This window comes from Oxyura jamaicensis, chromosome 1, assembly GCF_011077185.1.
Source record: "Oxyura jamaicensis isolate SHBP4307 breed ruddy duck chromosome 1, BPBGC_Ojam_1.0, whole genome shotgun sequence".
Taxonomy (NCBI): Eukaryota; Metazoa; Chordata; class Aves; order Anseriformes; family Anatidae; genus Oxyura; species Oxyura jamaicensis.
Window position 1 is genome coordinate 173,944,514 of NC_048893.1, and position 27,237 is coordinate 173,971,750.

Below are 27,237 nucleotides of genomic sequence, written 5' to 3' on the forward strand. Positions count from 1 at the left end.
AAGGCTGAGCCCAGGCAAATCAAATTTTTCTCCCCTTCTTCCCCTGTTTTGCAATAAAATGACAACTCTGAGATGACACAGTCCAGGAACACTTTCTGTAATTCAATTCTAGTTCTGAAGCAAAAGTCTACTTTCATCCCAGGTCTAATCTAATATTGAGAATGATGGTGGATTTTTTTTTATATATATATTTTTTATTTGTTTTAGGAATTTCTTTGTTCACTGAGAAAGTACAGCTTTCTTGTAGAAATTCATTTTCAACCTCAGCTAAAATGCAAATAATGACAATCCAGGACCTCACTTTAGACAGAGAGAGACTCATATTACCCACACCAAAATATTTAACCATGACATCTCAGACAAGAATCTTTTCATCCTTTGATACTCACAGGGTCTGTGGAAAAGGTGGATGATTCAGTAGAGTGATTCAGCCCACCAGTAGTAATTTCTGCACCTCCCAAGGAGATTACTATCTCTTTCCAGAAGTTAACAAGGAACCCTCTGTCCTCAAATTTCTTTCTATGGCACTCCTGTTACACACCCAAAATCAAGGAGGCAGAACCTTGTATGTAGTTCTTTGTTATAAAGAAACAACTGGGAATTTTTGGTAGAACCTCATTAAATCAACAGCAACAACTAATAGGAATTAAACTTTCCTTGGTGGAAAACTTACTGGGAAGTGACTTAGAAAGATCAGTCTTGTTTTGGTTAAGTCACATTAGAGAAAAACTGAGTGGCTGTGCATACAAGCAGCTGCCAAGACATTTACTGACAAGGATGGGATGTTCAGACATGCTTAAAACATTGAAGAGTTCCATCACACAAAAGCTTCACAAAAGCCATTGACCGTTGCAAGGGACAGGATGAAAAATGTGTCAGACTTAAATGGAACAGTAGTCCATTTTGAATGAGGCAAGGGATGTGCGCAAGTCCATGGGACCTGATGAGATGCATCCGAGGGTCCTGAGGGAATTGGCAGATGAAGTTGCTAAGCCACTATAAATCATGTTTGAAAAAACGTGGCTCTCCAGTGAAGTTTCCACTGACTGGGAGAGGAGAAACATAACCCCCAGTTTTAAAAAAGGAAAAAAGGAAGACCCTAGGAACTACAGGCCAGTCGGTCTCCCCTTTGTGCCTTTCAAGGTCATGAAGCAGATCCTCCTGGAAACCTATGGAAAATAAGGAGGTGATTGGTGACAGCAAGCATGGCTACGCTAACGGCAAATTGAAAAATTTGGTAGCCTTCTATGATGGGGTTACAGCATTGGTAGATAAGGGAAGAGCAACTGATGGCATTTCTTAAGAATTACCTTACAGTGGCCTTCCAGAACCTAAAGGGAACCTACAAGAAAGCTGGAGAGGAACTCTTTTCCAGGGAGTGTGGTGTTAGGGAGGAATGGCTTTAAACTAGAAGAAGGGAGATTTAGATCAGATGTTAGGAGGAAATTCTTCACTCAGATGGCGGTGAGGCACTGGAACAGGTTGCCCAGAGAAGCTGTGTGTGTCCCATCTCTGGAGGTGTTCAGGACCAGGTTGGATGGGGCTTCGAGCAACCTAGTTGTATGGTTGCATCCCTGCCTGAATTAGAAGGTCTTGAAGGTCCCTTCCAAACCAAACAATTTTACAATTCTATGATTCAATGGTTTAGGAGATAGGGAGCAGAGGAAAAGAAACTAGAGCTTTTAAAAGACATTGTGGTTAAAAATGATAAGAAAAATAAACCTGGAAGCAGAGCATTTGTTTCAATTTCAAAAATTATTTGACAAGTTCCCAGAGGAGAGATCAATGGCTAAGATGCACAAAACAAGAATAGAGAAATAAAAGAATCTTCTGCGCAGGCTCAAATTGTTTTGCTCTTAGAAGAACACTACACCTCTTACACAAGGGATCTTTTCCTTACTGGACATTATCCTGTGGGTCTGGATTTAAAAAGCTACTTTAAGAATAGGGTCACGCAGCTGTAATTGTATTGCTGGAGCTCTGATGGTCTAAGGTCTAGGGCAAGACAACATTTATGGGCCATACAGTAGAGTCAGAAAAAAAAACAGACAACCCCTTGTCCAGGTCTGAAGTAGTAGCAGTGAACTTCCAACCTAAATACAAGTAGAGAGCACTTTCTTTGACTTTAATTAGATATGTTAAGTCAAGAAGATCAAAAAGCAGGTTGTCACCTGTAAAAGAGAAAAGAATATTAAAAGGGAAGTGGTGACAAAGGGGTTATTCTGCAGAGTAAAGGAATAGATAGTTAAGCCTTTGTAAGATGAAAAGATTAATAAAGGAATGAAAATTATCATGTGTTGCAAAACTACTGCCTCCTCTGAATTTCACCTTTTTTACCATCTGCTATAATTAAAATTTTAGTCTCCTGGATGCCTCAGACCACGGAAGGGCTGATGTATTTTTTCCAGCTACATGAGTTGAAGCAATATAACTTTTACCCACAAATCTTGCGTTACACAGAAGGCACACAGGCATACAGACTGCTCCGAGAAATAGAGAAATCTGCTTTCATGCAAAATGAGCACAAGCATATCAGAGGACCCTGCTGTGACCCTGCCTCTTGTCCTCTTCTTTACACTCCCTGAAGCTTAATTGTTATTAGCAGACTGTTCTTTATGTCAAGGCAGCATGGGCTGCATGTAAGCCTGGGCATTAACTGAGAGGGTTAATTATATGTGATGGAAACGACTTTGATTGTTTTGTTATTGTGTTTGTTGTTGTTGCTGTTGTTTTTCTAATCTAAGAAACAGAATTTGTCTAATCTAAGAAGCAGAAGAAGCCTAGTCTTTTACTGCCAAATTATTTTTCTTTATTTTACTCTCACAAGGTAAAAAAAAAAATAAAAAAAAAAATCACAACCTCTATTTCCTGCAGGCTCTGCATGAGTGCACAAGTGGAAAAGAGTGAAGCTGGGTCCTATTCTGGTCTGCATTCTTGGTAGGAGGGCTCTTTCCAAATAACCCTGAGATCACTCTCTCCTCCTGTGTTCATCTCTGGAACTCCAGGGGGGACAATCACGGCTCAAACCATGATATTTGGCCAGTGACATTTTACTACTGGATTTTACTGATGCCTGAGCAAAAACAGGTTTGTTACCCTTTAAATCCCCAAATGAGTTTGCAGAGCAGGCAGTACTGGCAAACTTGTAAACTCTATTTATATGCAGACATAAAACAACATGGAGTTTCCTGATATTTTCAATCTATAACACAACTGTAAATGAAAACTATGACAGGTTGTCATCTTTCGATCATAAAAGCATGGTAAGCAATAAAAAAAGTCCTCTGGAGGACTTCTGTAGTTCAAGCTTACTATATACATATGTGGATGAGTCATTAAATACAGTATCTCAAGGCTACATATTAAACAAAACTTGGAAGCACAACAAATAACAGGTCATGCAATCAAGTCTAGTGAGATGTGGCTCTTATGCAACATGGCCCACAGCGGTCAGATGCCATTACTGCCATTATGCATCAGAGAAAGTGAAATAATTGAGCTAGGATACAGCAAATAATCTAGAAAACACATGGAAAAAATCTAGAAAACACATGGGAAAAAAAAAAAAAAAAAGAACAAAAACACTCTTGGAATTTGAACAAGAAAACTTATAAGATACCACTAGATCAACAACCTGATACATAAACACTAAGATGGGAGAATTACAATAAACAAAGTGGCTAGAGTATGCAGATGTGTGATAATGTTTCTGTCATACAGTCCTTAGAATAATGTAATCCCTCTGTTACTACTTGAGGTAGCCAAGAGATGTCAATGCCCCTCAGGAAATATTTGCTGCGTTACAGAGACTTTATTCAGTACAGTACAGTATTGTATTCAATGCAATATGCAAAAGCTTTGTTGATGAAAGACAGAAGATCAGCGGAAAGAGGAAGAAGCGAGGTAGGAATACAACTATCTGTTAAGGGGGATGCTGTAAGAAAGCCCTCCGGTGAGAATTTGAGGCCTCAAATCCCTGGGTGAAGCATTAGAAGGGTGGTTAGCTCTCATGTCCCCGATGGGATCAACTGCTGAGGCAAAGCACTGGAAGAGAGGCAGTCCCTAAGGGACACCAAATGGTCTACGTGAGTCATTAGCTATTATCGTTTTGTTTCCTTAGTGCTGCACCTTTCCATTTCTAAGACATGCACACATGTAGAGACACACGCCACTCCATCAGGCAGTGCTGAATCAGTTTGTTACAGGGAAATATATGCTGGAATACTTTATGGAGAAATAGCTTCCCTTTTGAGGCCCAGTGTTAATAACTTCCATTCACATAAGGTAGCCCTGTTGCCTTCAAGGGGACAATCTATGCCATGATGATTACATACAAGACTGTTCTTGCAGAATTGGATGGTTTGGGTTTGTTTTATCTTAATTCCAGATTATAAATTCCACTCAGACAACAACAACAACAAACAACAGAAATGTGGGCTGTTTGCTTTTTTTAAACAGAAAACATAGGACACATGTTCCAAACCACATTTAGATATAAAGCTCAGAATTAACACCTTGAATTGCAGCCAGAAAAGATCTTAGTCTTGAGGCTGAAAAGTCCTAAGTCTTCGGAGTTGATAAATCAGCCATGACAAGCCTGAACTGGCTATGGTTTATTATAAAATCAGGCTTGATTATCTGCTTGAGGTAATTAGACAGACCAGAACAAAGTGACACAAAGTTAAAAAGCAACATATGTAGGAAGAACTGGAAGAGATATTTTACTTTACACAAGCTAGTGAATAACAAGAATGTACATAAGTTTTTTTTTCATATGATGAATTCTGGCTACTAACATGAAGGGATCCCCCCGGCCCCCCCCGGCCCCCCGCTCCCCCCCAGTATTTATAATAAGCAATTTATTAAATCAACTACTCTTGGAGCTGCTCTGCTGCAGTTCTCACTCCCTGCTGCCTGTGTGCAACCCTGGTATCCAGCTACAGCATCCAAGCTCTCTTTTCTCACAATCCATGATCCTTCTCTGAGTCTCTAAGTGGTTAAGAAATTATTAAAACCATAGTAAAGAAAAAAAAAAAAAAAAGGATGATGCTATGGCATTTACTACATTAAAGGACAGCAGTATTACATTTAGGTATAAAGACAGTAAAGGACAGGGTATTTAAAAGAAAATAAAATCTGTTCACTTTTCTCTGTCCTTTTAATTTTGGTGAGTTTATTATTATTTTTTTAGGAATATTTATCTTATTTTTGGTATCAGCTATTCTGGTAGATAAAGCTTTAGGACATTATGAAATGTCTTAAAAATACTTCTACAAAAGAATGCTTGAAGTGTCAAAATTCCTTTCAAAATGCCCCAGAAAAGAAGGTTTCAATGACTGTTCTTGGAAAGGGCTCAGTCCTGTAAGTCCAAGTACAGTTCAGGTCCCAAAACAGGGCGTTTCCAATAGGAAGGTTACATAGATTTGATAGAGGCAGATCAAAACAAGGAAAAAACTCAACACCACAGTTGGTTGTAATATTCTGCATTTAAATCTAGTAAAAGAAACCATTTGAAATACAGTCATATCAGAGAGAACAAAATGAGCTGGAGAAGCCTGTAACTTGCCCTCTCTATCCACTGCAGTCTGGACATTTCTCTTCCAAAACACAGCTCGTGCTGCCGGATCTGTACAAAAAGCTCCTTCTCCTGCTGTACTGTCTTTCTTCTGTAAATGCTAGCAAAGCTCTTTCCTATCCTCTTACTTCCCTTTTTGCAATCTTGCTCTACAAAATTACAGCATCACAGTCAAATAGGAAGAGCAGGTAGGAATTGTCTGCCTGTTCCTATTTTGCTCAATAGTTTGCCTGTTTCTCACCGCCTGACTCAGAATATCAGATAAAAGAGTTAACCCGCTTTTTCAGTTACCACCATATCACTGCAGTGCCAAGACACCTAGAAAAAAAGCCACACAATAGGCAGCCAGCTTCATAATCACTGCTGCTTTTCATGCCAATCAGTATTATCCCATTGTTTCCATGCAATCCCTTACCTACCTGGTTTATCTAAGCGAAAGAGAACAGACCATGCACAATTTGGGCTGGGATTGACTCATAAGTACTCAGACTGTGTTTAATTTACTGGAGCTTCCCATCTGAAAGCCTTTCCTGAATACAAAGAACAAATAATTACTAAATAATGTAAGCACTATGGTCAGGAGGAGATTATTTACAAAGGAAAATCATGTAGGGTCATGCGAACTGTTATTTGTGTGTGTGGTTTTTTGTTTGTTTGTTTGTTTTTAAAAAATCTGAATGAGAATTGTGCACATACAGGAACAGCAGTTAAAGTTGTCCCTGTTACATGAACAGACGTATTTAATTCCTGAAGCCACAGTAAGAGAATATCTCTAATATGGAGACAGAACACAACCTAAATACGTGCTGGAGAGTCTTACAGCATATTTTATGTATTAAGTTTAATTATGCTTCACCTCCACGTCCACTGACAGAACCACTCTGTTGACCAGCTGCTTCCCATTACAGAGGCATTACTCAGTGAGGGTGATGTCACGCACTTCATTTGTCACCACTGGAGCATGGGAAGGTGCAGTAAATCCACTGTTTATCTGAACCAAGTCAACATTAGCAAAGTATTATGTTACAAGCTCCCTCGTGTCTTCTGGGGTTAGACTTGCTGAAGCCTAAGTGGCTTCTTCTGCATGGACTATCAGAAGACATTTTTCCATGCTGATTGCCTCTGCTGATATTTCATAGACAGACTCTTGCAATGAGGTGGTTTGTGAAAGCTAATTCTTTTGCTCATCTCAAAGCAAAGAGCATTTGAAGGACAGATGGCAGAAAGGAAAGAAAAACATGCTTCTGACTTTTATCCCAAGATAAAATGTAGAAAGCAATCCTTTCCTGCTTGCTACCTAGGGGCCAAGCCCTAAGCACCCACCTAGCCCATGCAGGCAAAGACAGAGACTGACTAGGGAGGCAAAACAGATTTTATGGCCCTTGACTTGGGGTGAGTTCATTCACAGTCAAGTCTTGCTCTCCCAAGGAAGTCTTGCTCTGCAACTGCCCCAAGCAGTACCATCTGTGTCATCCTGATCACTGTGCTCTCCTAAGAGCACCCTGCAGGTACTAAGAGTCCTCTTGGAATGGCTGTACCCATCTCCTGCAGAACATCCACATGACCTATTGGTGAAAAGTTCACAGATTTGGGTCCAGGACTTCAGGTAGCATTGCCTTCACCTAACCACCTCAACATACAAATATGCTCAGCAAGCCACCTTCTAACAGTCTGCAAGCCTTGGTTTTGATGTAAATACACAAGTTGCTATTCATACCTCATCTTTGATTAGTTTAAAAGGTCAATTTCCTTTTTTTTTTTTTTTTTTTTTTCTGTTGATTTTTATCTACAATATCTCAATTTTCCCATTAGCAAATTGTATATCACGCAGGAGTTACACTGGATGCCTGACATTGGCTGCAGACACTTAGATCCTTGGACGGGACATGATGTGTGAAAGGGAAGTGCTGTAAATAAACTGTGCTCTAGCAGAAGTGAACAGTCAAGAGCAAACGGTTCCCAACAGCCTCCTGGCTTACTTTATGCTTTGGGATGCTCGTAATTACTCATGGGTTTTCTTGTCTAGAATAAATAAACACATGGAAAATAGTGGGAATGGAGGCTTTCCAAAGTGGAAAAAAAAAAATGGTGAAAACTTTTACAGAAATTGAGTATGTCTAGTATGTCTACGTTATTTCACTGGAACTTCAAATAAAAACAGGCAGAACATATTTTCTGGTGGTTACAAAAGTAACAATTAACAACAGAAAGGGATTAAAAAGAAAAATTATCCAAGCAATATAGCATGCATCATTAATGTATTCTGGGATTTTGAGAGAGTTAAGAGAAGTTATGCCAAATAGTAATCAGTCTGTTTTCCTGAACTGCTAACTGGCCTTGGACAAAAATATAAAAAAAAAGATGCCATAAATAATAATAATAATAATAATAATAATAATAATAAATATCTCACCCCACATACAGCACAAACTTTGCCCTTAGCATGTACCTATATAGGCAGGCCCCTGTTCATTTCCTGAGTCTTTACTTGGGACAGTCACCCTTCATCTGACGTTAAAAAAGCACAATTTATCTTTAAGCACCAAGTAGATTTTAATCATTATCTTCATCCTTGGCCTCAATTAAGGTCTAATATAGAGTAGGCACTTAAGTGACCTAAGAGGCACACTTAACCCTGAATAGTGTGTCAAAGGCACTTAGAGTTTCTGCTATGTTTCCTCTGGCCATTGAATCTCTCTCTCCTTTTTCTGTTGTAACCTGACTGTGTTTGTTCCTAGCACTTTAATGTCCCCTGGTGTGAAGTCTCCTTGAGTAACACTCACACGACAGAAAGTGTGATTAACTCCACAGGCGCTTTTCAGGTCAATGATAAAAACCTACTTGTTACGCTAATATATAATATTTCTTTAGAGATGCTCCCAGTAAATCTGCATAGTGGGATTCCCACAGTGCCTGTTCTCTTTCACTCTTGCTGTTCACCTGTGTCTTGTCAACAGAAATACATAGATTTGCCTGGGTACAGGCTCTACTCTAATTCTCTAAAGTAGATTTCACACTTCTTTAATTGTTCTGATTGGTTACTCAGATAATTCAAATAGTAAATCTTTTTTCTTCCTCTTGACTGAAATGCAATGTCTCCATAGTGAAGTCTATAAAAGTAAAGCATATGAAGGAACTAGAATAAAATTAGAAAAATTATATGTTTTTCTTCAGAGTATGCCTTACATTTCTCTTGCTCCATAGGCTTGCTTATTAATGAAACACAATGCATAAAACATGCTTGGAAGCCATAATATCTGAAAAGATGTCTTCTGAAGATCTTGTAACCTCAAAGGTTTTACAAAATCTGTGGAACACTTTGAAGACTTAGATTAAGACTTCTTATATCTTCTTTTGCTACCAAAGTCAAGCCAATGCAGTGTTCAGAGCAAGGATAAGTACACTGTACATTACCCTGCCACTGGCCTGATGAATTCTTTCAGCAGCTAGTTGTGGTCTAAGCTTATACGGGCAGGAGAACAAGAGTGCAGGGAGTGCTTTTACCAGATGCTGTCTGCTTAAAAGCTTAAATCTGCAGTGCAATAAGCTTTATTAACAAATAATAGATGCACAAGTACTTTTTCCTAGGAAAGGTAATTTCTCCAGGCCATAGTATAAGTGGATTACTTAAAAAAAGAAAAAGAAAAAGTATTTTTCTGTAATCAAAAAAACAGGAAAAAAAAAAAGAAACTGTTTTCTTAAACATGTCTTAGAAGATTCAAGTTATATGCTTGTTAGCACATTGGTTCATTGGCTTAGCAATGATATGCAGAAAAAGGAAGCTCTACTAGGAAGCTTTTTACACAGCACAAGTAAAATGAAGAGACTACTCAGATGGATATCGGTGTCTCCAGGCCGCCAGTAATGGAGATGCCACAGAAGATGCACAAGACTGGCAGAATAATCTGGCCAGCTGATTTCTTAAAGTCTTTGGCACTGTTTAATGCACAGCCTCTCTTCAGGGAACTGCTGAATATAATCAAATATACCTTGATTTCCTACAAGATTTAATTGTTCTTCATTAACGCTACAAAAATAGTACGAAACCAGAACAATGAGGGACAGTTCAGTCAGAATACAATGATCTGCAGTAGACAATAATTCATTGAGAATGCCTCATCTATTTTGTGGTAGAAATCCAGTGAAGTTCAATGGACTTTTACATAGCTGAGGCAGACTGGTAAGGGAATTTTTAAGCCTCAGACCACCCTGTATTTTTCTAATATAATCCCTGTTTTTTTTTTTTCCTTCTCCTCTCTTCTCCTCTTCATGGGAGTCAGTTACCTCTTAAGCCAGTGGAGTGAGTAGAAGGAAAGCCATTATGCTATTCCTCCACATGATACACTCATCACATGGAAAATTGCTTGGCATTAATTATAATCTAGGTATAGTGTTTGCCTTTAGTTAAAATCTTCATTCTCAAGAAATAGACGGTCTGAATATTGTGTCGAAAGACTTGGAGGTCTTGAGCTAATAAAATTATGGGAGGGATATTTAACCTCATGTTTTGCGATTTAAGGGTCTCTAGATTGAAATTTCCCAATTTTGTCTTTTATCAAAAAGTACTTCTGGGGTTACAGTTTCAGGACTGCAACCACTTACTGTCACAGGCGCTGCTTCCATAAGTGAAGTTTTGCTGAGATACGGCTTGATATAGAAATACAACTTCTAGTTTGGGGAATCCTGCTCTATGTATTAATGATCAAGAGAAGAGCCCATTGGAGGGAGAAGCACTTCAGTGCTGACTTGCCTTTTACATCTCCCTGTGAAGTATCTGATACTCAGCACTGTCAAAAAGCACAATCCTGAACGAGGTGATCTGATTGAAGCTGACAGTTTCTATGTTCCACTGAAATCAGGTCAAAAGACAAGTGTGTGGGGAAAGCAAAGACAAATGGAAAAACAGAAAGGCTGATGTAAGTGTCTAATATTTCACAACCTCCAGTGTCTAAAAAACATATGCCTGAGGCCATAAAAATGGTGTATAGGTTTTCTATACTTTTTGGTAACCAAGATGTTAGGCTTCAAAGCTTACTAGCCTCTGTTTTCACTAAGATTTTGTAGAAGTGGTCAAAGCCTAACTTCAGCAAAAAAGTACTGGAGGCCACGGAAATTTGAATATCCTGAGGCTGAGGCATGTTGGCTGGGTTCACATGGATGAACTTGCATTTATAATTATCCCATAAATAAGTAGAAGGCATCAGTTTTCAGGCATAACTTTGACATGTAAGCAGATGTATAAATTTCATCCTGGATGTCTGCACTCTGCACTTATGTTATTTATTTATTTATTTGTTTGTTTGTTTTCTCTGTAGGAGTACAAACAAGCAGCATAGGGCACAGTCTTAAGCAAGTCTATAAGAATTATAACTAATGTACCACTCTTCGTACTCATTTGTACTGGTGAACTTTTTGACATACACCGCCTTTGACTAATGAATGTTTAGGTCATCTAAGTCATTGCGGAGGAAAGCATCTCAAAATTGCTTCATGTTTTCCAGAGAAATGACTCATTAGTGTAAGAAGAACCAAAGTATTTTTCTGGCAGGATGTTGTCTTTTAGAAAACAGGTGACCTGCTGCCATTTGCTGAAACAAAAGAGATCATGAGGACACTAAATTTGGCAAAGCCAAATTTGCCTTGAAAAAAATCCTGATGTAAAAGCAAAAATAAAGCATTCTCAGTTGGACACAGGTCACTAAGTTTTTTTGCTGTTCCTAAAATGTAACAAAACAGTGGAATTGAATGTAATTGAAAGATGTGTTTGAATCAGAACTGCTGAGTGCACAAGGAGGATTCAGATCTCAGAAACATGGTGTACAAACCATCCTTTCCCTCTCACCTGGCTATATTTCTCAAAGTATCAAAGCATAGAAAATTGCAGTTTTAAGGCCTGGAAAATTCAAAAGCAGTTTAGCAGATTTTCCCCAACCTTTCCAGAAAATTTTTACCCCTGGGCTGAGACCAAGAAATTTCAGTCCAAAAGGCAATTTTTTGGAAAAAAAATATAACCTGCTGAAAGGGGAGGTTTAGAATGAACGTGCTTTTCAGACAAGGCTATTCCATATCAATCTTTAACACTTTAACTAATGCATTATTAAACTATACTAAACTACAGTTTATTGTATGAATTATGCATATGTAGTATATAAATGCACATTAGTGTATGTGTATTACAATAGCTACATATTATGGAAAAAAATATGAGCTTTCTGAATAACAAGAAGCGTAAGCAGAATATATGTAGAAACTGAAGAGATACTATACACCTATTAACAAGAATTCATCTTAACAAATGAAAGGCTCTGACATTTACCCAAATCAAAAATCCAATTTTGCAGTACTGAGAGATAAAGAATTGGATAGAGTACAGATATCATCTAACCTGCTATTAAAAGGTTAGCAGTGCTTAAAATTGATTAGTTACCCAGACCAGACAGGCTATATCCCAGACTGTGAGAAGAGAACTGGCCAGGTGTTGCAGAAGCTTTTGTAGTCATTTTAACAAACTCTCAGGCTAGGCAAGAAGTTCACAGCTTGCAAAGTGGGTAGCATAACTCTGTTACGAGGCAGGAATTCCAGCATGTTACACAGCAGCAAAGTTAATGTCAGTAGGAAAAAAAAAAAAAAAATACAAAAAAAAAATACAAAAAAAAATACAAAAAAAAAAAAAAAGCAAAACCCTGTAAAGAAACTTAGTAGATCATACAGAGGCCATATCTATGGGAGAAAAAAATGCCCTGAAATTTGGGAATTAGGAACCAGGAGGTTTGGAGAAGGAAAGGCTATGGCAGAATAAGTCCTTTGGAAACTGAAATATCACAGCAGTAGGAGATACGTCAGGGTATAGATGAGTACCACACACTAAATTTCAGACTATTGCAGGTTATAAAGGCACACGCAGGAAAGATCACACTCTCTCCAAGATAATTTTAAACTAATTATTGCTTTCCTAGCTGTCATTAAGGCAGAAAAATAAAAGAATAAAATAAAAATATTTATTTTTAAAGGCAGACAAAAAACACTGGTGTTTCATTTTCATCTCCAATAAATGTCATAGATGATAGTAAAAAGAAGCAATATGTGACTGCTTAGGGAGATTATTTCATTGATAGGATTAATACCAAAGAAATGAAAAAAATGTCAGAAAGGGCTATAGACTGGTTAGATATTTGGTCTAACATGGTGATGGAAACTGTTGTTGAATGCAGACATGGTAAATATATTTATAAATATATCATAGCAAATAAGTCTATAAGTCTTTTCATGGTATATTGTGGCAAAAATTATGGATTTGCCATGATGAAAATGTGTCAAAAATTTATGAATCATAAGGAAATATAATGAAGTGTCAAAGCACCTATTTACCTTGAAAAATACAAAAGAGTCTCAAAGAAAGGAAAGGAAAGGGAAAACAAAGAAGTCATTCTACACCGGTAAAGAAAGCAGGCAGAACTTCAGTAATTAATATTTATTACTTATGGCACCTTTCATACATTGAAAATGCTGAACAAACACCAACTGACCTGTACAACACTCCTACAATACGTGATACACATGATTATGGAAATTACAGCAGGGAGCTGGCAATGAAGTAAAATCCATGAGATCCTCCCTGTAGGGAAAAGCTTTGCACAGGAGGGGAGTCTGCCCTGTAGGGATCGCATAGCACACCTGAGGACACAACTTACACCAGAACTGGGGAGACAGAGGAAGAAGAGAAGACAAAAAGGTGGGCAAACCTCCATGGGATATGCAACTGAGATGCTTGTAAATCAATATAGAGAAGCTGATTTTGACATTTGGACATTTTCAGGTAATTGAATTTGAGTTCAGCACACATTCAGGACATGAGCATGAATAAGTAAATCTGTTCACAAGGACAGTGGTTTCATTATTTCCTGCCCCAGTTTAGTGGGATTTCTCCTCTCCCTGTGGTGGGACCACAGTCTCCAGAAACAACCTCAGCTTCTAGGGGCAAAGCTCCACCAGAAAACAGGAAATTCCATTTCCCCACAAGCCCATGGGAAAGGCACACCAGGGCCAGTCAAGTCCTTGGTGCTGCTGGAAGAGGACCTTCTGGTGATGCACCCTGCTGTGTCCCCTTCAACACCAGCCAGTCTTCCTGGGGCTCTGCTGTAGGCCATTGGGTTTAGGATTCTGCTGGACACAGGACTGGCACAGCACGGGAGGCAGGCACTGACAGCTCTGCTTGTTTCCTTTAATCAGAAGCATGGGGTTAAAGAACCCGTTGATGGCCTCTACCAGCTAAACTCTGCTTGAGGCTGATTCATCATAAATCAACTTTCGTGCAGCTTAGTTTACCCGCCTGTAAAATAGGTAATTCAGAGCCAGACCATCATCTGTGAACTGGCACAGCTCCACTCAGTTCCCAGTCCCAGAAAGGGACATATTTGGCCAAAATTAAGTGTCACGCATCCCTGGTGAGGCAGACAAAGTGATTTACAACCTGACCTGGCTTACTGCATCCAAGTCTACAGACAGGCACAGACAAGACAGGAGGCAGTTCTGACCCACATGTTGCACTGCTCTTCTCAAGCTAAAGATGCATATTCCAGAGGGGACCTATTGTAGGTCTGGCTCATGGCTTGCATCTGTGGAGCACACGCATATAAAAATAATCTTTTTCTACCTCACAGGAACAATAAAGTTTAATTTATCCCACGTAACTGGAGTTCTACTGCTGATAATGAAGTCTGATAATATCTGGACTAGTCTGTGAAACAATGCTGGTTTCAAAATATAATTTTTATTATTGTTTGAGTGAGTGATTTCCTGACATGTTCTCCCAAACTAAAAGTGAAGAAACAAAATCAAACAAGAACAAACTCTAGAAATCAATTTATGGAGTCAGGCAGAGAGTAAATAAGCAAATACCTGATGGGAAAGCTTCATTTCACTAATATTAGCTGAGCGTATGAACTGAACAGACTACATGATTTTCTGCCTAATTAATGTAACTTCAAAATCTTTCTCCAGTCAGGAGGTCCTAGTCCATGGTGTTCCTTGGCAGAAGCTCAAGATATCCTGCTTGAATGGAGAAACAAAAACAAACATTCCTCTTATATGACCTGGCCCCTGGTCTTGATTCAGCATGAAGATCGATGGTTTAGTTGTCCATTTTCCCCAGAGTTTTGGCTTTCCACAAGGCTAAAATATAATGTGGATTATACACCTAGTACATGCAGTATGTAATATGCAATATTAATTATAGATGGTGTTTTCAGAATGTAAAAAATAAATATATCATCAGAAATCATTCCAGATATTTCTAAAAGGTTGCAAAGAATCCATGGAGTGGTAAAACAGAACTCTTTTAAAAGAAAAGTCTTACCTGTCACAAGCTGTTGTCCAGCTAGTCCTACTGGAACCATCCCCAGGTTATTCATAGCTGTGGCCCAAGCTGTTGGATCAGTGACTGACATGTTCAGTTGCGTGGTATCTATAGCTATACTTCCCAAACCATCAGCTGCTGCAGGAGAAGAAACACATTCTAAGTAGAAAAGTTAACATCCCAGCTTTATTAACCAGAAGTGCCAGTTAAAATGAGGTATCACAACTACTGTTCTGTTTCTTAATTATGTTTCACCTTTCAGACAACTGATAATAGTGCTTGGTACTGTATAGCAAATGATAAAGACATTGGAAACAGTCAGCAGACATAAAATGAAACATGAACAATTCAAGCTGATTATACGGCAAACTTTTTCACCAGGAGGAGGAGTCGAGCAGTGGAATAGGCTGTACAGTCACCAACCTTGGCAGTTTTCAAGACTGAACTTGATAGAGCCCTGAGCAACTGGCCTGACCCTATGGCTGGCCCTGCTTTGGGCAGGAGTTTGGACTGGAGACCTCCTGATATCCCTGCCAACCTGACTGAATTATTCTGTAGTCCTCTGATATAATTTAATTGTATATAATCTATGGCAGATTGTAAGAAAGCTGTGAGAACCAAACACATTCCAAGCAAAAACCCGTTTCCCATGACATGCAATTTTTTATAGAGGATTAAAGAATATGTTAGCCCCTAACTAAAAAGAGGTCAAAACCAGTTGTTTAGCTATGCAAATCACCAAGTTTTGTTCTGAAAACAAAAGAGAGTTATGATTAATTTGGTCAAGACATACTGAGCCCAGGTATGGATTCCTGGGTTGGGGAAGGAAGAGTGGGTTGGATAGCTAAGGAATGGTACCCTCCTGATGCTGAATCCCAAAACACAAGGTGTGATTGCATATTTGTGCATCCATCCCATCATAGCCCAAACCATCTTCCAGTTGTTTCCTTACAACCTGTTCAGACCTGAGATATTTACCGGCAGCCATTGCTTTTTCACCAGTTCCTTTTGCTTCTGTTAGTCTTCTTCAGCAAGGAATAATTAGCTACTGTATTAGCAGCATCTTGAGATGGGATGTCACTGAACGCACGGCCCACACACAGCTCATTAGGCTCTGAAAGAGAAAAAAAAATGAAATTAGCCATCAAGTGCCAGTCAGAAGAATATGGTTGCACTCTGGGAAGCCACTTGAATGATGCTTCTGCCCACTCGCACTGGACCACCAGCCCCAGCCTCCTTGCACCCATTTCAGTGAAGATTTTCAATGAACGTTCATCCTAGCCCGCTAAACAAACAGTGCCATGTAGGAAACTGTCAGACAGCTTGCCTCCAACTGAAAAGCCCTTCACAAATTAGGCCTTATCAGTAGCTACACAGCCTCCTCAGTATGGCATTGGCTGAAAAAGCTCATTTTAAGGGTTGAATATGATTATTTTTTTAACTGTTAACAATTAACTGATGTTGCAAGTTTCAGGAAATAGTCTCATGTTATGAAATTAAAAGAAAAAAAGAAAAAGAAAAAAAAAACTGTAATGAATTTTAGAAAGGAATGCACAGAAGTGTGGAAATGTAAGAACACCTATCAGTGCTGAGGATGATGCCTGCTCCTTAACTAGCACGTTATCTTTGCCTCAGAAAGGTTAGGTAGCTTGAAGTGAACATGGAACATCTGCTTCCAGCTAAAACGCACTGCCTTCATCAGATATCTGTCAGACTGTGAATTTTACATAACAGTAACTTTTTGCTGTTAGAGAAGTTCACTGTGTCTTTGCATTGCTGATGGTAAAGGAGGCTGAAGAGAGGATGTGGTGTGACCCAAAGCTGTGAGCTGACAGCACCCACAGCAGAAGGAGAAAACACTGAGAATCATGTGAATCACTGAATGGTTTGGGTTGGAAAGAATCCTAAAGACCATCTAATTCCCCCCCCCCATCAATGGGCAGGGACACCTTCCACCAGACCAGGTTGCTCCAAGCCCCATCTAGCCTGGCTCTGAACACCTCCAGGGACGGGGCATCCACAGATTTTGTGGGCAACCTGTGCCAGTACCTTAGCACCCTCTGAGTGAAGAATTTCTTCCTTATATCTAATCTAAACCTACCCTCTTTTAGTTTAAATCCATTACTCCTTGTCCAATCGCTACTCTCCCTGACAAAAGTCCACCCCTGTCTTTCCTGTAGGCTAGGAGAGGTTGAGATGAACACAAACATACACCCATGTTAGATATGTGCATTAGCTACATATAACTGTTGGCAAAACTAGGGCTGCATGGTTGTTTTTTTCTGTGGGTTTTGTGTCTGATTGATTGACTGATTGTTTTTTTGGCTGTCCATAAGCCAAGAGGGTCTGATCTACAGTGTTTGGTACCTGTAGGGGAATAGCCCAACCTCTGACTGAGTGCTTCCAAGCTTTATGGGGGAGTCATGAATGCCAGGTAGGTGCCTGTTGGTGACTTGCTCAGCCCTAAAGACACATGCACTGTCTTTTTAAAAAGTACTTGAAAGACCTTAATTATCAGGTTTCCAACATGCAAACCCTAAGAATTCATCTTTAGAAAAGAAACAATTAAAGTGATTATGCTGTATTTTAGCTGTATTTGAGCACCTCCCACACTTTTTTCATATGATGTGCATAAAGTACAAGCTAGAAAGTTTTATAGTTCTCTGACACTGTACAGATCACTTCATAGGGACATGATCAAATTAATAGCTGTAAAAGCAAAGAGAGAGTCGGGATCAGACAATACTCTACTTTTTTTTCTATGTTGTAATTTTCAAATAACCAGCATACTAGGTTAAAAAGTATTTTGTTCAAATCTACAGTGGGTCTATTTAAAAGTCAATATTTATCAACTCTTAATATTCAAATTTGCAATTCCAATTCCTATTTGATCTCCACTATTCATTATACAAAATATAAAATAATTTTATGATAAAATTAGCTGCTAAATAACATCTATAAATACCAAAAAACATTGAACAAAAGTCCTCTGCAGGGAACACGATTAACTTATGTTAATCTTGGCAAGCCACCCGAGATTTATGTCATGTTTTTATAAACTGGGTGTCTCTTATTCAGCTCCTTAAATTGGTACTTAGCTCTTTCTACTCAGGCTATAAACTTTTGACCACAAACATCTACTTTGAGGTTAAAGCTGGCTGAATAATTGCTTGTCTATAAGATATTTCTCACTCTGCACATCCCCTTTCCTCTTATGAATCATTTGCAAATCAATTTGATTCACAAACATATGCTGAACAACCCAGATGAGTGTAGTTCACCCACCACCCATGGATCCATATCCCCCTCTGGCATGGATCTGGGTGCCCTATTGTCTTTCTCCTGTGACCAGAAGACTTCTTGCCTTGGTGCAGGAAGGAACATCTCAAAACTGCAATGAAATAGTGATGAAATGCCTCTCCACACCTTGTTGTGGTCTGGTTGCTTATTGTCATAATGTACCACTCCAACTGCTGGAGATTTTTGAAGTGCTGCCCTGTGGTTTCAGAAGATGGCCTGCACAGGTATCTCAGACAAGCATGGATTATTGGGATAAGGGGCAAAAAACAGGATGTTGGATTGTTTCTGGATGTTTTACTGCCTCATGATGCATGCATTGGGTGACATTACAAGGTTTGCTGCCAAACTTCATGCTCTCTTCCCCCCAGCCCAAATTGCAGCTGTATTAGCTCTGCCAGAAATGGGAATTGGTCCATAAAGAATCAGACCCTGAGCTAAATGAACACACTTCAGTCTACTGAGAACTAATATGTGACTTCTTTTGCATTTGCCTTCCACCAGGTTGTCCATCTATTTCAAATTTTGGTATTTTTTCATAAATTAGCCACAAGCATTTGTTAAAGTCCTTGCAGAGGACAAATAAAATATCATAATATATGGGATTATTTGTGATTATTTGTGAATCCCCTATTGTACTGTGCCACCATCTCTGCCCAGTGTGCCACAAAACTTTTTGCTCAAAACACACTCTTGTAGCCCACGCTGACTCTGGGCAGTTTTGCTTTCTCTCTAGCCATCAAGGCTACTGCTTGATCAGCAGGACCTGGATGCAGTGCAGGCTGAACCAGGGGAAAAAGCACAAAGAGCATGCAAGGAGCCTAAAGTGGAACTAGTCCTATCTAACCAAGAACTGCTGTAGGCTATTTTGTCAGTGGAAGGGAGCTAAATAACAAGCATAAAGGCACCTATGAACACTGAATAATTTGCAGCAAGCTGCAGGCAGAACTAATGCTACCTCCTGAAGGACACAGACAGTAGAAACTAGCTCTCTTAAAAAGAAAAATACTAATTGTGAAGATCCCTTCTACTGACAACTCGAAGATTACATTAATAGAGAGCAGTATAATATGGCTAAAATAATCTTAGAGGATCTTCACACATAATTGACACTCAACCTTTAGTTTTCATCAAGAAACTTCTGAAAATTCGAATAGGAAGAAGTTTCATTAATTCTTAAAATAAAATCAGCTTTGGGCAAATTTCAGCATTTCTTTGTATAGCTGAGATACTGCACTATTATATCCTTCATGACACTGGAAAAAAAAAAAAAAAAAAAAGCTAAAGAGAAACAAATAAACCCTCACTCTAGGTCATAAAAAAAACAAGTGATGTGTGATGAGAAATACATCTAATAGTAAAGATTCTTACTTTCTTAAAAATAAAAGGAATCACTGTGATACTTGTTAAATGTCTAAGAGAGTGCAAGCTTATGCAGGCACCCTGTGTATAATGAGCAGGTATTAATCAACACCATCTCACTGACATCACACCTTTAGATAGCTCTCCTGATCTATAAATTATTAGTACTCCTCTGGGCATTAATGACCTGAAGATATATATAAAAGAAATCTGCGTACATAAACACTTGTACGTGGGAGTAGCTTTACTCCAGGGGGGAGTAACTTGAGAAGCAAATAAAGCCATAATCCTGATCTACAGGAGAAAATGTGTAAAGTCTTCTGGGTGCTGATGGTTTTGGAGGTTTTGGGGGAGCAGGGGTATTAATAAAAGCTTTATTTCTTTAGAGCTTCTGATTAACAAATTTCTAACACCAAACACTGTAAAGCGATTCCCTGGGACACTTCTTGTGGCCTCGCCTTCTGCAGACACAATGCAAGAACCAATCCTTGCATGGTAGATTGTGCGAGACATTTAGACTTCCCTCAGACAGGTTGTCAGAAAGATAAAGCACCCTCAAGTCCATACCAATGAGCACTTCTCAGTCAAAGCAGTCATAGCAGATTGCACTTAGCACGCATATTTTATACCAGGCAATTAAATGCAGTTACCCAAATGAATACAGAAGTCGGTTATATATTGTGCATCAATTATCACAGGCAATGAATGCTGTGAGACAAAGAAATTAACACAACATAAAACTAATTCAATAACACAGCAGATTGCTAAGTTAAAATCCTACCCTTTAGATATCTATAACACCACAGACAGTGAATTACGACATGGAGTGAAGCTGATTAAATGCACCACAGTAATTAGGCTCTGTGGAGTGCTGGGTCAGCGGCCAGCCCCAGGATGCATGGAGGAGGTTCTCTGCCTGGCTCTGACACTGACCTGCTCCGTGACCTCAAGTCATTTCACCTCTCTGTCTCATTTTAGTGACCACTAAATCCTTCAAGGAAAAGACTGATGCCATCAATCTTTTGAAACCTGGGACTAAAAGTTGCAAAGACATTAGACAGTACTGGTGCCAATTCTCAAGGAAATGCAGATGGCTGGAGTGATGTGGCATCGTGTTACACCTAGGAGAGTTTTCCAGTTCTTACATGAACAGCATGTGTGAAGCATTTGTTACTGCTCACTGTGATTCATAGGATGGTAGTCATTAGGTGGGTCACACTCCACGTGACCTGCCAAAGCACAGGTCATTTACCAGGCTACCTCCTGCTGTCTTCTAAAATACATCAAGTATTTTGTACTGGGTCTTCCCAGTGTTTCTATTTTTAGAGATGTTGACAGGACTCCCAATAAAGAAAGAAGAAAAAGAAAGGAGAGAGAGAGGCAAAGATGTTATGAGAATCACTACCCATGTCTTCCTGACCATCTCTGAAACACTTCACAAATTCAATAAATAAAATACATGAGGTACTAGAGCATTTTAGAAAATGTCTTATTTTCTGGGATGGGACCCTAAGTTAGGTATCTACCATATGCTTTAGCCTTCTGCAGCTCTACTGGAGAGAGACTAGCTGCTTTCCAGAGAGTCACCCTATTTATCTGGCTTTGTTTGTCAGACTCCCTCTTACTTGATGACTTTGAAAGCAAAGATTGATTTTGAAGGAATTGGCACTTTCCTTAACAAAACAGCTTTATTAGGCAAAAGCCAGTGAAGATGAGAAGGGCTCTACCCTTAGTGCCTAAACAGGAGTTCTGTTTAAGTGTTCACTTACATAGTTGTTCTGATTTTTTGTATTTTAAATGAATTATAATACCTATGCTCATTCTCGACTGTGCCTAGAATGTGTATAGAAAAACTACATTGTCATCTTATAAACTCCTAAAACATAGGCTGTAGCATTAAGAGATTTCATTTTTCACTACGTACACTAAATAAGCATGTTTCTACATATTTACAAAGGATCCTCTCCACCAATTTTTGCTGAAAAACAGTTAACAAGTAAATCATGCTGTACTGATAGGGCTAGGACAACTTAAGAGAAAACCACAATATATTTACAGTTTCCTTTTAAATTTAACAAAGTCAGTTTGCACAAAACACATTTTCTGGAAGAACAGCTCATTTGAGATGCTGCATTACTAAAATCCTCTGCCCTAGCACTTTTTGAAGATAATACGTAGAACACATAAAGACCAGATTTCCCTCCAAACGCAGAACACTGGGAGATTTCAGTTTGAAAAAAAATAATAAATAAAACAAAAGTCTTCAAGATAAACAGGTGTGCTTGTGATGCTCTTTGTAAGGTCACCCACATAATATTTCATGCTAAATCCCGATCTTTTCTGGCACCAAAGAGCAAATACTTAACAGGTTAAAAATGTGCTTTTTCTTTTGCGTGTATTTTAGCAGCTGCAGTCTGAATATGCTGAAGTCTATAAATAACAGAATCTGGAGGCACATTAAGGAAAGCATTACAGAAGTCCAGCTTAGTGATAAAAAAAAGCATATGCAGTACCAAAATCATCTGGAAGAAAAAATAAATAAATAAATAAACTTTGCCAGATTGCGATGCAGTGTAATCATGATAAAAACAAGCCTGATTATTACTTGAACACAAAACGCCATTGTGAATGGTGATTGTGTCTCCATTTGTCCCTCTTTCAAGATGACTTGAAATTTTGAATCACTTGCTTCCCAATTAAGAGCCCTGTAGCCTCTTAAACCAACCCTTCCTTTAAATTTCTGCATATTAAGAATTTATATGAGGCAAATAAAGAACAATTCTAAAACCTTTCAATTACTAACAGAAGTATTTTAAGACTAGTCCTTGTGTCATTCTCTTTTCTACTCAAAGCCACTGACTGCTTTAGAAATGTCACATTCCCACATCACTGCATTTCAGACAGAGGAGAAGGCACCCAAAGCACGTCTTGAGCAAACAGAATTCAGCAACTTCACTGGAAGGCTGAATACTGAAATGCTCCCACGAGAGGTGCTGGAATGCCTCCTTGATGCCATACAGCACCTGGGGCAGTCATTATATGCGAGCTATACATGCTATTTCTTATCTCTGTTGGCTTGAGGGATCACCTACATAAATGCAGCACACATCACACCCTCTCCCACTCTGCTGCACAACACCCCTTATCTTGTGTTTACTAGAGCTACTTCAGGCAATTGCAGTACAATGGGGGTTGTTTTTCTAAAAAAGAAACACAGAAAAAAAATAAAAAATAATAATAATAAAAAAGACCAAAGCAAGCTGGGCCACACTCCCAGAAAGAGCATTTTAACTTCCTGGCTAACCTGAAAAAAATCACTCCCATGCCACCCCCTGAAAAAATGCAGTTTGATGGGTAAGCCCTGCCTGTGGGAGGCCCCTAGGGACAGTATCATGTAGTCCATCAGAATGAGAAGGAGGAGCCTCATTACTGAATTTCCAAATGTACACACATGGCATTCTTCAAGGCCCAGAAGACCAGGAGACAGTTGAGTTTCACATGGCAACATTAGGTATGGAAAATCTATTTTAAGTAACTTTTTAGAAGTTTCTAAAATGCATTCATTAGCATTCTTCTTTTCCTTCACAGCCAGTATAATTGAACTCCTGGAGTTAAAGCAGCCTGTCTTTTCAGGCAGTTTCATGGAAAAAAAAAAAAAAAAAAACCTTGTCAGTCAAACTATTTTCATATTTTTAAAATACACTTTTATCATTGGACAAAATTTTGACAAGAGGTGACATCCAAGTGTCCTTGCTTAAATGCCCAGGTGACCTGCAGAGCATTATTTCACAGGGTAATGAAGCGATATAAAATCATATTGAACAAAATTTTACGCAAGACCACCATGAATTTTCTCAGTGAGAGCTGCTAGGTGAAACACTGGTAAAGAGGTTTAGATTTGTTTTGTTTTAATTCAAGGTTTCTAGTAAAAAAATCTGCTTATGAGAAAAACTCAATATCTCTTCTATCAACCTGCATCTCTCCTCTCTCCAAAAGCTGCCATCACCTCTTAGCTCGTCACACTCAGGATCTTTTTCTCCCAACTATAAGCTCTGAATTGGTGGTGTGCTCTCTGGTCTCATTTATCTTGTATTCCTGCCATTCATCTTAGTGTATTGCCCGTTCTTCTCCATCTACCTCACAATTTTCCTCTTTGCTTTTCTTTGATTTTTTTTTTTTTTTTCCATCCATTGACTTCATGTTTCCCCTTACAACAAAGGCTCATCTCTTGCCTGACTCTGCCATGGGCCAATCTCTCATCCAAATATCTCTTCACTACCAAGAATTGGTATTGTCTGTTACACTGTGCTGTTTCATTAAGAGAAGAAGGGAGTCATCCCATCCAGTGTGAGGCCTATGCCTCAGGCCTAGGCCTGAGCTTTCCCACTGCCAAAATTGCCAATGGGGAGAATGAGATACTTCAGATTGCACGTTTCAGACACCTACCTGATAAGGCAATGAAACAAGCCTCAGAGATGAGCTGGGTTAATCAAATTGTGCCTCATGAGCCCAGCCACCACTCTGCTACCTGCTGTATGAATCCCAATACACCGCTCAATCCCAGTCCTGTCCTTTGCCTGGCTGGAAACTCCAGCACAGCAAAGCTCAGGAGAACAGAAATGACTACAGCTTGCTGTAACTCAAGAGAATGTCCCCAGATATAGACACAAATGTATATTCACAGAGATGGCTTGCTTTCTGATTTTTTTTCCTGCCCATCCCCCGTGAATATGCCAACATATGACTATTAGTGTTTGACAACGGGAGCTGCCCACTCACACACATTTCCTACAACTGTATTGCCCTACATCTGCCTGTTCTTTGGAGAGAAAACTCATTCTGGCCCTTTTCTTCCCACTTCCAAATGAATCGTTTCTCCTCAGCCCTGTTTCTTTCCCAAATGCTTAACTCCTTTGCTCCCTGAAGCTCCCTTCTTAAAGATCAGTGAACCACTCAGCTACAAACCTCACTCAGCTACCATGGTTTTCCTATTTCTTCCCATCAGCCTTGACCAGGTAGTAAATGGCTCTTTTTATCCTTTGTGCCATGCTTGGGGGCAGTACGCCCCTTTGATTAGAAGGTGAGGAGAGCTACATGTAGTTTCCCTCTGTCCTTTTGCTTCTCCCAGTCTGGTTGTTGTGGGTGAATGGGGGGAACTGAGAAGGTTTTCCATTTTTTAGAAGACGGAGCAGAGCTTCCAGGCTCTTTGTTCTCCCTCATACCTAATGGCTTTCAGCAGAGGCTGAATTACATTGTGAAGTGGAGGCAAGAATTTTATACCTGTTTTCTAAATAGTTGCATATGGAATCATGAAGCAATTATTGTAGGACTGCAAACAGGAATATCACATACTCTGCATGCGTGCTCTTCTTCACAGGACACTTGTACACCCTCTTTCTCTTTCGCTGGAGTTGGACTCAATGATTCTGGTGTGTCCTTCGAACACAGGATAGTCTATGATTCTATGATTCACTTCCACAGAGGGAGAGACAATCTCATATTTAATATGAGGCCTTATCAGGAGACCATCAGAGACTGTACATCAGCTATGATCAGGCAACAAAAAATTATTTGGAGCTTCTCCCTTGTAACTGACTGCCCCAGGGCTGGGGCAGATGGGGTTCCAGCTGCAGATCATGGTGGTTATGATGGTGCTAAATGCCTTCCCTCCCTCCATCTCCATCTAGTCCTGCTGTACCTTTACTGGCTAACACCCCCTCCACCCCAGGAGGGCTAAAACCAGCTACAGACCCAGCACTCCTTGTGCTGTAATTGGGCTGATGCTGGATTCATCCAGGAGCTCCCCAGGCAGGGATGTCAGTGAGCCAGTGGTGCTCCAAGAATCATGGGCAGGGCTACCCTCCTGACAGGCTTCTGTACCTCATACAGCCAGATCTTCAGCCCTTTGAGATTTTTAAGATGCTACTGTGACATATTAGGAACACTGATAAAAATAGCATCCCCCTTTCTCCTCATGCAGACCCTTCACCCCTTTCACATAGCTAACAATGCTTTCAACCACCCTTTCCTGAAGTATTGTGCATTTGTTTGTCTTGTCTTATTTGAATTATGAGCTCTTCAGGGCAGAGAATTTACCTTTATCTACGTTGGCAAAGTACAATGTAAATTTACTGCACTACATAAATATTTTCTAATAACAGGGGCAATAACAAGAATAATGTATTTACTTTACTGTAATAAAGTATTTTCAGGCTACAAAATACTAACAGGGACAAAGTCAACAACAGGACAAAAATGTTTCCAGAACCTTTAACTGTGAAGCCGTGAAGCCAGTGTGTGAAACTTTGGTAAATTAGTTACTTATATTCATAAATAGCATTTGTTACTGCTGTAAAAATCATTGCATACTAACCCTCTGGAAAACATAAAGCAGAATGCAACCAGTGTAAACCAGCAGAGCACTGCTTAACACGTATTACGAGGGTCACAAATGGCCTACTAGTTACTTTTTAAACAAATGTAATGTTAATACTTTCACTGCAACATTATGAATAAAGCATTTGGCCTGTAGCTATGAATATGGTTACTGATGGCTTTGGACTTGTTTGGTTATATTGTCATCCAGCAAACTTCTGTACCTCTCCTGAGACCAAGTCTTGACTTCACCCCTTGAACATTCAGAGGACAGAGGTACTAGCCCAGAAGACCCAGGGGTGCAGAAGTTCCCCCCATCTCCCCCAGCACAGCTGGTTAGACACCAGTTGATATCCTCCCTACAGCAACAATTATAGAATCACAGAATCATTTACGTTGGAAAAGCCCTCTAAGATCATCACATACAACCGTCTACCACTAAGTCATGTCCCTAAGCATCACATCTACACATCTTCTGAATACCTCCAGGGATGGTGACTCAGTTGCTTCCCTGGGCAGCCTGTTCTAATGCCTCACAACCCTTCAGTAAAGAAAATTTTCCTAGTGTCCAATCTAAACCTCCCCTGGTGCAACTTGAGGTCATTTCTTCTTGTTCTATCACTTGTTGCTTGGGAAATTAGCTTTTCTGGCACACAGGAGGTACCAGGGTCACTATCTATACCTTTTTGACATTGTCTCCACTTAAGTGGTTTGGTTTGGTTTAAGCTGATAGGCATCAAATTATTCAAAATAATTGTGATGATGCAGGAGATTAAACCAATAGAAGTATCAACTGCCCTTGTTTGTCCAGGTGACACTGCAGGAGTGCAAAGCAGAATCATACAGAGACAAAACCCAGTCCCTTGAATTTACAGTCTTGATAGACAATGTTTTGTGAGACCAGTGAATTTCTGTCTGAAATATATGGTTTAATTTAGTAGTGCCTGGGTGACACTAGTGGCCTCTGATATATAAGCAGTCAGGTGAAATGACCTCTATGTACCTTCTTGCCTGAAGCTCAGAGCAACAGCAAGCAGAGCAGTTTGAATGGATCCCATTTATTATTCTTTTAATTGCCTGCTAATATTTCTTTCAGTGGGAAAGACTAATAGACCCCTTCTATCTTTAAATGTCTTCTAAACTACCTGAAATTGCAGTTCAACCGAAACAAATAAGGGGTCTTCTATCCATTAGAAATAGAAAAGCAACTAGATGGGGATCCAAGAGATTCCTGTTCCTCAAATAGCTCTGCAAGAGACCTTGGACGAGTCAT

General features: G+C 39.4%; 1 protein-coding gene across 6 annotated transcripts in view; it reads right to left on the minus strand.

The window, feature by feature from the left end:
- ENOX1 (ecto-NOX disulfide-thiol exchanger 1) overlaps positions 1-27,237 on the minus strand; it is a 366,706-nt gene that overhangs the window by 122,540 nt on the left and 216,929 nt on the right. For 4 of the 6 annotated variants that reach the window (XM_035322371.1, XM_035322349.1, XM_035322334.1 and 1 more), the window contains 2 exons: positions 15,909-16,044; positions 14,931-15,068 (listed from right to left, as the gene is read on the minus strand). In XM_035322371.1, coding sequence (XP_035178262.1) covers positions 14,931-15,068; positions 15,909-15,918 — 148 coding nt within the window. In that variant the 5' untranslated portion in view covers positions 15,919-16,044. Of the gene's footprint in view, positions 1-14,930; positions 15,069-15,908; positions 16,045-24,117; positions 24,129-27,237 lie in introns of those variants that run through there. The other 2 variants (XM_035322357.1, XM_035322363.1) reach the window with 2 other exon arrangements.